At 35.5% G+C, this 11679-nt stretch overlaps 1 protein-coding gene across 3 annotated transcripts; it reads left to right on the top strand.

Annotated features, from left to right (window-relative positions):
- Nucleotides 1–279: 279 nt before the first annotated feature.
- Nucleotides 280–9043, top strand: LOC147388586 (beta-galactosidase 1-like). 3 transcript variants are annotated; one of them, XM_086417651.1, is made up of 19 exons: nt 280–632; nt 1104–1199; nt 1296–1396; nt 1514–1556; nt 1649–1741; nt 1880–2023; nt 2915–3003; nt 3155–3260; nt 3355–3442; nt 4571–4689; nt 4771–4935; nt 5512–5684; nt 5806–5915; nt 6373–6482; nt 6567–6677; nt 6766–6876; nt 7422–7627; nt 7714–8050; nt 8590–9043. In XM_086417651.1, the coding sequence occupies exons 1-19, from the start codon at nt 450–452 to the stop codon at nt 8698–8700; spliced, it is 2496 nt and encodes an 831-aa protein (XP_086273777.1). In that variant the 5' UTR covers nt 280–449; the 3' UTR covers nt 8701–9043. The 3 variants fall into 3 exon arrangements, with proteins under 3 accessions (XP_086273777.1, XP_086273778.1, XP_086273779.1); XM_086417652.1 differs by having other exon boundaries at nt 405–642; XM_086417653.1 differs by lacking the exon at nt 280–632 and having other exon boundaries at nt 1098–1199; nt 1293–1396.
- The last annotated feature ends 2636 nt before the right edge of the window (nt 9044–11679 follow it).

The raw sequence follows: 11679 nt of genomic DNA, 5'->3' as shown, positions 1-11679 counted from the left end.
AAGGATCCAAAACCTGGGTGGGTAACTTAACACACCTATCCCAAATCTTTGAGATAAAGATTTTTTTTAATAAAACATAGATGAATCAGTACATCAGATAAAAATATTTTAAAAAGTCCACGTGGCACTTAAATAAGCTGGGAGCACAGATACTTCTGTCTTACTTAGAAGCATGCGCTAAGCTCCCCATTTTGCGAACCGACTCGACACATGGACGCGCTTTTAACTGTGCAACTCTCAGAGTCTCAGTCTCTCCTCCAAAAACGAAAATGTAAAAAAGAAAAAAAAAAAAAAAATCTGCCACTCTCAGAGTCTCAGTGTCTCAGTCTCTCTTCTTTAACTTTCTTTTCTTTTTCTTATTTTTTTTTTTTTCCTTCCTCTCTTTCTTAGCAAGAGTATATAAATCGAAAAGAAAGAAAAACAAAGGAACAAAGGATCAAAGCTTTGAGATGGGTTCGAGGCTTGTAATGTGGAGCGTGTTAGGAACCAAATCTTTGTTGATTTTATTCATATTTTCATGGTTTTCGTCTGTCACAGCTTCTGTATCTTACGACGAAAAAGCTATAATCGTAAATGGGCAGCGGAGAATTCTTATTTCCGGATCCATACATTACCCACGAAGCACTCCTGAGGTATTTTATTGTAAATGTGGTTGATGGGTCTCTCTAATCTTCTTGTTTTCTGCATTTTTTCAAGTTTTTGGCCAATGAGGTTCCTCTACTCTTCTCGTTTTATGCAATTTTTTGTTTTTCTGGAATATTTTGCAAGTGGATATCTCTAATCTTCTTGTTTTCTGCATTTTTTTTAAAGGTTTTGGTCAATGGGGTACCCACCCCCGTTTTTATTGTTTTATGCAATTTTTGGTTTTTTCTGGAATTTTTCACGAATGGGTATCTCTGATCATCTTGTTTCCTGCATTTTTTTTTGTTTGTTGAAATTTTTCCCATATGGATACTTCTTCTTTTTTTCGTCCAATTTTTCTCGAATTTTCGCAAGTGAGGTGTCTCTATTTCTTTTGTTTATCCATTGTTTTCTTGAGTTTTCTTTCAAGGTTATATTTTTTTATTATTATTTAAAAATGATGTTTTCTGGCTGGGTTGCAGATGTGGCCAGATCTTATTCAGAAGGCCAAAGAAGGAGGTTTAGATGTTATCCAGACCTATGTTTTCTGGAATGGTCATGAGCCTTCTCAAGGAGAAGTAATGGAACTATTCTAATTTTTCATTTATTTCTTAAATTTTTGGTGCAGAGTGATTAATGGGTTTTTTCCCTTAATTTTTTAATATTTGTAGTAGGGGAGATATGATCTAGTTCAGTTTATTAAGCTGGTTAAGCAAGCAGGCCTTTATGTTCATCTCAGGATTGGTCCCTATGTTTGTGCTGAATGGAACTTTGGGTAATAATAATTCCAACTCGATGTTTATTTCCCTTTATATCTATCTTTAAAAAAGAAAAAAAAAATTAATCTAGTGGTGTTCTTGATGCTGAACAATCTGTTCTGTCTCTAATTCAGGGGATTCCCAATTTGGCTCAAAACAGACAATGAGCCATTCAAGGTTGGGTACTTAGGTTCACTTCATTGTCTTGCTTCTTTGTATCAATTATTTCTTGTTAATTTGATTGTAATTCTTGAATGCTTGTATAATAGGCCGCAATGGAACAATTTACAAAAAAAATCGTGAACTTAATGAAAGAAGAAGGGTTGTTTGAATCTCAAGGAGGTCCAATAATTCTTGCTCAGGTAAACCAATCAATTGTCTAAGCTATCTATTCTCCTATTTCCATGTTTTCAAGAAATGGGGTTGTGATTCTTTTAGTTGATTAAAGTTAATTTTCTATTTAATTTGCCAATTTTTCATTGAAATGTTGATGGGTGCAGATAGAGAATGAGTATGGGCCTATGGAGTATGAGATAGGTGCTCCTGGTCGAGCTTATACTGAATTTGCTGCAGAGATGGCAATGGGTCTTGGCACTGGAGTCCCATGGGTCATGTGCAAGCAAGATGATGCACCTGATCCAATTGTAAGTGATTGTTCACCTTGTTGACAATTTTCATTCACTTTTTCTTGTCATTTTCCTATTACTATGCTCATTCTTGGTGGTTCTCATGTGACGTGTTTCCTCACTTTCTCAGTGGGGTTTACTACTCACCAATATGCTTGGGTGGTTGTGAAATTGAAAAGCAGAATAATTTTCTTCTATCACAACATCTGCACATGGCCCAGTTGCACTTCTTGGGTCCTATCTATCTGTTATGTCTTGTCTCTATGTTGCTTCCTGTGGCTTTTTGATTTTTTTCCAATACATATGATGTATGTGGCTTGTTGTTCAAACCTTCTTAGTCATTTGTGCGTCAGCATTTTTCCAATTTATGAGATAAAATGGGAAAAAAAAGGCACCTTTTACTTGAAGTTCTTCGGGCTTTATTTCTTGTGCATTCAGGTTGGATTTGTCTACCATTGTGCTACACACATATGATCTTTGAGAGGTGTTCTTTTTTTTCTGATGAGTAAGCTGGACTTGAACCCACGACCTCAAAGTTGCTTTGCAATGTGTCAATCGGTTTAAGCCCATCTTTGAGGGGGGTTCTTTTTATTTATTTATTTTTTATGAGTAAGCTGAACTTGAACCCAAGACCTCAAGTTCTTTTGCAATGTGTCAAACCAACTGAGCTATGGGTTTAAGCCCAACTTTGAGAGGTGTTTTTTTCTTTTTTGAAATGAGTAAGCTGGACTTGAACCCACGACCTCAAAATTCCTTTGCAATGTGTCAAACCAACCAAGCAATGGGTTTAAGCCCATCTTTGAGAGGTGTTCTTGTGATATCATTGAGCGTCTGGAGCTTCTAAATGTGTTTCCTGATTTTGTTCCCTTCACCTTTCTTTTTAATTTTTGTTTAATGATATTGCAACAGATAAACACCTGCAATGGTTTCTACTGCGACTGGTTCTCTCCTAACAAGGCCTATAAACCCAAGATGTGGACAGAAGCCTGGACTGGCTGGTAAAAAATTTCTTGCTCACCACTCTTGAAATCTACCAAATTTCGATATTGGGCATGAATATCTGTTTCTCTAATGCCTAATTTAAGAAAGAGAGATTATATTGCCACGCCAATTTTTACTAAGAGCACCCCAACATGTGTGCTACCTCAGGTTTACTGAGTTTGGTGGTCCGGTTCCTTACCGACCAGCTGAAGACTTGGCATTTTCAGTTGCCAGGTTTATTCAGAAAGGTGGATCTTTCATTAACTACTACATGGTACGTTGATGTATTTGTTGTTTTTAAAAATGACACCAATCCAATTCTTCTCAGCTCGGTTAAACTGAAGTTGTTCTCCACTTTTCTGGTTTAGTACCATGGAGGGACAAATTTTGCGCGGACTGCAGGTGGTCCTTTTATTGCCACCAGTTACGACTACAATGCTCCTATTGATGAATATGGTATGTCATATAAGATCTTTTGAGACAAAAATGGTCTCGATCAGATAATTTTAACCATCTAATAATTTTCTTTTGGGGACAAATTGGCATATTTCTTGATTGTCCAGCTGTAATTCCTGCATACCTATATATGAACAAATCATGGTTTAAATGTCTGTACCATTTAGAAATGTTTTGACCGAGATCGGAACAAAGCATTGAATATTCTGGATTGTCTTGGAATGTCTTGGTCAGACAGTCTCAGTTTTTCTCCTGAACCCTGATGGATATGTTGCCTCAAGACGAGATTTTAAGGTTGGACCATATTACCAGCGTCAATAGAATAGATATGGATATGGGCAGGACACTTACGGTATCTATATAATAATAAACAATGGTAGACCCCACTCCTACTACAGTTATGGGGGATAAACTTTATTGTCCGCACTACTCCACTTTACTTCTTCACCCCCTCAACTTTATTGTCTTTCTTCTCCTCCCCCCTCTAACTTTACAATCTTTCCCCTTTTACTCCTTTAACCCCAATTTTTTTTAAATAATACCCCTCTGCTTTTATTAGTTTCCTCTTTTACCCCCCACCCCAAAGAGGATGCCCACGCCGTAGGCACGGGCAAACTCTAGTTTATTTATAACAGAAGTAAAGGAAATTATAAATATTAAGATCATCTTAAATCAAGAGAGCTGCTCTTGCCACACAAACTTTTACTTATGCCACCCCAACTGTGTGCAATTCTTTGGCGATTTACATAGGAATTGGTGTGGCAATAGCATCTCTCTAAGTCAATAGTCCAACATAATCTTGTAAAACATATATTATTCCTCTCCTTTCCATTTTTTTAAGTTCTTTTCAATTAAGTTGTTTAGGGAATAGGGACTATTGTACACCAAAGGAAGTCTTACTTGGTTTCCTAGATATCAGGATCTGTGCCAATCAACAAGATCAACTATAAATTGTAATTTGGTTTGCTTGAATGGTATTGAGAAAGTTCAATATTAATCACTTAGAGATGGATTCCGCTCTAGAGAAGCATTGCTTCTATTGTGAATCTAATATGTTTGTTAATAAGCCATGTTGGTTAAGCTAAGATTCTCCACATGGTCTAACCGTGTTCCTTTTTCTATTAATAGGATTACTAAGACAACCTAAATGGGGACATTTGAAAGATCTGCATAGAGCCATCAAGCTATGCGAACCTGCATTAGTTTCTGGAGAACCCAGTGTGACTTCACTTGGAAATTATCAAGAGGTTCTCTTCATCTCACTAGAAAGTAAGTGTCCATACTTAAACTAGTTTTGAAACTGATCCTTCTATTTATCTGCATTTCAGGCTCACGTCTTCAAGTATAAGTCGGGAGGCTGTGCTGCATTCCTCGCGAACTATAATTCAGAGTCCTTTGCAAGAGTGGCCTTCGGGGACATGCATTACAACCTGCCTCCTTGGTCCATCAGCATCCTTCCCGACTGCAAAACCACTGTCTTCAACACTGCAAGGGTGAGGATCACTCTATGACATATTTTCATTATTTTTTAATGTCCTTAAGTATCTTTTAATTACTCAGTAAACAGTAAGATCTCAAATTTGATGGAAACAGTGGCCTTTATATGGGATTTTCATCTCCAAATGTTAATATATATTTTTCTTCTATTTAAGCCACCCCACCCAAAAAAACTAGAGATAATTTAAGAGAGCTGCTATTGGCACCCCAACTTTTACTTATTGCCCCCAATAAAAATTTACAAAAATAAATAAATAACTGAGAATAATTAAAAGTTGGGGTGCCAATAGGAACTCTCTCTCTCTCTATCTAGATTTCTATTTGTTAGATTTAGGATTTTATATGAGCATAATCCTAATAGTAAACAACTGTTGAAGTTGTTTGAATGTGTTTTAAGGTTTGTAATGTTCAATTAATAACTTGAACCAAAGTTTTGTAATGTTTGAATGGTGTGTTTTAATCTTTAATTAAGGTGTGATAAACAATTTAAGAAATTGGGTGTGATGATTAAAGTTGGTGTTCCAATACTTTCAAGAATGAAACTCATGACATAGATCCAAATCTCTGAACAGGTTGGCTCTCAAAGCTCACAGATGAAGATGACACCAGTGAATGAAGGGTTCTCTTGGCAGTCGTACAATGAAGAGGCTGCCTCTTACAGTGACAATTCAAACACGGCAATTGGGTTGTTGGAACAGATAAATATCACGAGAGATGCCTCCGACTATTTGTGGTACTCGACAGAGTAAGTAATTAAAAACTTTATGGTTTCCTCTGTATTTTAGAGACCGAAAAACTAGACTATCTCATCAATTTAAAACACGTATTACTATCATTTTTGTTTATTCTTCTCTCTTTATCTTCAGTGTCGAGATAGACCCAAATGAAGAATTCTTGAAGAATAGCCAATATCCGGTGCTCACCGTGTTATCAGCTGGCCATGCTTTGCATGTTTTCCTCAATGGCCAATTATCAGGTAGGCAAGCTTTTGTAGGTTTCCTAGTGTTATTTTCGTGCTTTAATTTAATGGTTAGGATTGGTTCCTCGTTTGGAACATGATAAATAGCAATGTTTGGGATTTTTTAAAGATTAGGGTTTTCTTTTACTTTTTGAGAGAGAAAGGGAGAGGTGTGTACAAGGGTTCCAAGGCTTGGGTTTGGGATTAAAAACTTGGATGTTATTTTCTTTTATTGTTCTCCTTTTGGTTTCTTGGTGAGGAAGTTTGGATCTATCCATGGACATAGATATCATTGTTGAACCACGTAAATCTTGGTTTTCTTTGGTTTGTTCTTTATTTTCTTTTTAATTATATTGAGCAGGTATCTCCAAATTCACAACACGAAGGACCAAGTACACATTTTTTTTCCTTGTACGAGTCTAGAGTTTTTTTATTATTATTTTAAATTCATAATAGTTGTGTGTCGTCTTGGCAGGAACTGTGTATGGGAGTTTAGAAAACCCAAAACTGACATTTATTAATAATATGAGGCTGAGAGCTGGCATTAACAAGATTTCCCTATTAAGCATTGCTGTTGGCCTCCCGGTTTGTTCTCTCTCCCTTATGTCCAATGTGTAATGTGTTTCGTATTTTATGCTCTAAGCTTTTCACTGTTTCGATTAACTTTAGAATATTGGTCCACATTTCGAGACATGGAATGCTGGTGTACTTGGCCCGGTCATGTTGAATGGTCTCAATGAGGGGAGAAGAGACTTGTCATGGCAGAAATGGTCTTACAAGGTTTGTCTTCTAATTATTCTCATACTTCTGATTTCCATCCTTGGACTTCATGAGATAGACATTCACCTCTTTGGGTGGTCCCATGCAGATTGGTCTAGAAGGTGAAGATTTGAGTCTTCATTCACTCGGTGGAAGTTCCACTGTTGAATGGGTAGACGGATTATTAGTGGCTCAACAGCAGCCACTGACATGGTACAAGGCAAGGACCCTGAACCCTTGTTAGCAGTATCCCAATTAATTCGCAAAAAATTCACAATTTTTTTTTTTAAAGTTCTTCCAGATTATTGAATTATTTGGAATAATTCACATATTTTAAGAAAAAATGAATAAAACACTTTTATAAGAATTTTATAAAATTCAATCGAAAAAATGCTATTCTAGCATGTCATAAAGTGTAAACTTGTAAGTTGTAACGTGTAACACAAGTATGACTTTGAAGCAGCCATGTTGCAAAATTTTGGAGGAATCCCTCTTTTTAGGTGACACGTCCCTTCATTTTTTCAAAAATAATGACTGCCCTCTACATTTATTTGAGATACCACATTAATTTTCCAAACTGATGATTTGGCCCTTGATTTTGGTCTTTTTTTTTATATATAAATCAATGGAAAATAACCTCAATACTCTCATTATAAACCAATGGAATAGAACTCGAATTTTTGCTATATTCTGAATTTCCAACTCACATTTTATGAAGGGCTGACATTGTATCCTTTACTATGTTGTGAATTGTGGTACTTGCAGACTACTTTCGACTTACCGGACGGGGACGATCCCTTGGCTTTAGATATGGGTAGCATGGGAAAAGGTCAGGTATGGATAAATGGGCAGAGCATTGGACGTTACTGGCCTGCCTACAGAGCATCTGGTAATTGTGGTAATTGTAGTTATACCGGAACATTTAATGAAAAGAAATGCTTAAGTAATTGTGGAGAGGCGTCTCAAAGATGGTGAGATAATAAGGCTTACTTGTTTTAATTACATAGATTGTGCTATTTAAAAGACTAATAACTTAATTAATGCCTAATAATCTCAGGTATCATATTCCCCGTTCATGGCTGAATCCTACTGGGAACCTATTGGTTGTGTTTGAAGAATGGGGTGGTGTTCCAAACGGGATTTATTTGGTCAGAAGAACAGTTGATAGCATTTGTGCTGATATTTTTGAATGGCAGCCAACGCTATTGAATTACCAGAGACAAGCCTCTGGCATAGTCGACAAGCCCATAAGGCCCAAAGCCCATCTCCGGTGTGCCCCTGGGCAGAAAATCTCATCTATAAAGTTTGCCAGCTTTGGAACTCCACAAGGGGTCTGCGGAAGCTTCAGGGAAGGGAACTGTCATGCCCACAAGTCATACGACGCTTTTGAAAAGGTATATAAATCTCCTAAGTAGTTCTTGTACTCCATGTACCAAGTACTACATCAAATTTCTTCTCAGCTATGCCAAGCCATTTTTTAGACCAACAAGGTAGAAATCCAGGTTACTTGTATAGGCCACAACATGGCATTTCTGTTTAGTGGGGGAAGTGTGTCTTACTCCAGTTAATCCCCATGACCCTCTCATATTCATAGCTCTTCCCCTCTCCTACTGATCAGTCTTTTGGAGTAGTTGGTTGGTTAACAATTTCTTCAGAGAAAGAAGTCATTTTTTTTCCTCATTTGTTGGTCATTTTACGTGACATTCATGACACCTTATTCACCAAATTTACCCAGTCAAGTTTTGGTTGCCAGTCTATTCTTGGTCAGTACTTTTCCAACTTTGACAAAACTGATTAAACTAAATTTAACTGCCAAAACCACCATTCAGCAGATGTGTTTGCTCGACTCCATCCCATTTTTGTGATGTGTAGTTGCATTTTTTTATTTGAAAAATGTTTTCCTGAAAATTTAACTCAGAGGGGTCTCTTGCAGAGATGCATCGGGCTGCAAGCTTGCTCAGTAACTATAGCTCCTGAAGTCTTTGGAGGAGATCCATGTCCAAATATCATGAAGAAGCTCTCGGTTGAGGCCATCTGTAGCTGATAGTTGGCAACATCCATATTAAATCAAATAGAGTCCCTCATTATTTTTCTCTGCGATATACCCGTCACAATGCGGCTTTTCGGGTTTCTTAGTAACTTGATTGTATACGCCCAATCATTAAGCATATTTTGGTTTTGGCACAACAATGAAGTTGTATAAAATTGCAACACATTATTTTGCCAAAACCCATTATGTTGTATATATAGATTAACTGTTATTTGTTAAAACAGAGCCCTCTTGACATAACATGACGTTCGAAAGGGCTTTCAATAGAGCACACTGTTCATTGTTTTGAGCCAAGAATGGATCAATATGGCAACAAATTCAATCTAATTTGAAAGCATTTCTACTTGTTTATTACTTTTATCCTTCTTTTTTTGGTTCTTTTGTAACATTTTCTTTGTTAAATGACAATTAAATGCACCATCATGTACAATGCTTGTTTTGATATGCTGCATCTGTTGAACATTTAATTTTCTTTAGATTTTTCAAAAAGTAACCTTTTCTGGGTGTCTGTATTTCAAATGGATTTTAAATTTGTCTCAAAAGTTTTGGAGGGAAATTAAAATTAAAACAGAAATCTTCAGTCTCTCACTTTTTCTTTATTACACAAAAAAGAGACTGTTACATTTATTTATACATAAAAGTAGAAGTAGTGCACTTGAATGCTTATGGGGAGGACTTTGCATTCTCTGACTTATATTTCACTTGTCATTTTGGTATTTGACTTGTTGACCTTTGCAATCGCGATTGTTGAATGATTGATTGGTGCTTGATCATTTGACCCAGTTGATGATTGGTCTGTGTTGATTGTTGATCATAGTTGAATGGTGCAACCCTCGAGCCATCTAGGTTGACTGTTAGTGTCATCGATGTTAATCACACCCGATGGATCTTCAAACACTGGGGGTACAATACGATTTTTGTGTTCACAATGATTCTTCGATCAGTCACCATATACTTCGGCTTCATTGAGTCCAAGGAATTTGTTTCTCCAATTCCTATTTGCTATAGTAATTTTAGAGAGATTTTATCACCACACCAACTTTTGCTAACGTGGCCTCATGTAAATCACCAGTTTAACAGACATCTTGGAGTGGCATTAGCAAAAGTTGGAAATCAGTCATCTTCTTTCTTATTGTTGTTAACAAATGTGGGTATTAAGCTGTTAGAAGATGCCTAACATGCTAAGTTAGTTGAAGTTTATGTGTTGATACCATGACTTAAGTTTAAAACCCTATTTTACCTACTAATTACTTATCTATAAACTTATTTGCCTAATAAAAAACAACAATTATAAGTTGTTAAATGCTGAAGTGACTTTAAGATTGTACCTCACATTGCACATCTTGACATGAAACTGTGTAGATATCGTAGATGCTTTTCATCAAGATACAAGTCAAAAAGCATCTATGGTTCCTACACACTTTCATGAGGTCACATCAGCACGATTCAAAAAAGAAAAATTAAAAAAAGAGAAATGATGGTTGAAGTGCTTATTTGTCTCTAATGTTTGGTTTGGAGGACTAATCACTGGGGACATGATTTTATTATAAAATTCAAAATACCATTTTACCTACTAATTACTTACCACTAAACTCATTCGCCTAATAAAAAAATCAACAAAAAAAGTGTCATTTATCCACCAAAAAGCATAATAGTAAGATGGTAGAAAAAATATGGTAAAGAATGGTTGAAGTGCTTCTTTGAATCTAATGTTTGTTTTTAGTGGACTAATCACTCTTTACTGGATTCTATTATAAGTTCTAAGCCCCATTTTACCTACTAAGACTAATGCTGTAGTGACACGATGGCGATACATCTGATGTGGTGGTGCACACATAATCATAAATGCTTTTTTACTGGTATCCGTAGAAAAGCATCCATGCTTATGTGCGTACCATCACGTCAGATATGTCCACATGTGTCACCCTAGAATGACTCGGAAAAAAACAAAAATAAAAAATAAAAAAGTTATAAATTATTAAATCAACAAAAAGTGTCTCATCCACCTTGAAAAAAAAAAATTAATGATAGTAAGATGGTAGAAAAAAGAAATAGAATATGGGAAAGAATGGTTGAAGGGCTTATTTGTCATTAATGTTTGATTTTTAGTAGACTTATTACTTATAACAGAATTCTACTATAATTAATTAAGAGAGCTACTATTGGCACCATAAGCAAATTTTACTTATTACATCCTAATTTCTTAAATTATTTATCACACATGAATTAAAATTAAAATAAACTCTCAGACATTAGAAAGGTTTGGCTCAAATTATAATCTCAACATTAAAACACTCCTTCGAACAATTTTAATAGTTGTTTACAATTATATTTAGTCTCAAATAAAATCCTAAAAACCCAAAAAATAGAAACATAAGGGAAAATGAGAGAACTTCTATTGACACCCCAACTTCTATTTATTCTCAATCATTCACTTATTTTCTCGAGTAAATCTTTATTTGGTGTGTTGAATATAACAAAATTAGAATTTCAATATTATTCATTTTAATTTTCAAAACATGTTTTTCCAGTGAATTCATCATTTTTATAATCTACGAATTCATCGATAAAATACCATCAATTTTGCCTTATCAATGATCTCGCAGCATCAATGAATTCGTTGATTATAAAAATGATGAAATCACTGAAAATGCTTTTGGGAATTAAAATGAACAATATATCGAAATAGGAATTTGGACATAAGTTGCGCACATTTTGGAAAAAGTATCTATTTTCTTTATTTTTAAGTAGAGTGTAATAAGTAAAAGTTGGGTGCCAATGGCAGTTCTATTAATTAAGTATAGCAAATCATGTACACGTGGCAGCTCTTGGATGTAGAGATATCAAAAGTTTTCTCAAAAGATACAGCAAACAAGCAAGGAATAGAAGATGTGAGACTTCTATTTGTCTAAAATTAGAATCCTCAAATTCCAACAAATGAAGTAAAGAAAGTGTGAAATATCTCTCACATAT

This window comes from Akebia trifoliata, chromosome 12, assembly GCF_017979445.1.
Source record: "Akebia trifoliata isolate Shusen 1 chromosome 12, ASM1797944v1, whole genome shotgun sequence".
NCBI lineage: Eukaryota > Viridiplantae > Streptophyta > Magnoliopsida > Ranunculales > Lardizabalaceae > Akebia > Akebia trifoliata.
This window is presented reverse-complemented; position numbering and strand designations above follow the sequence as displayed.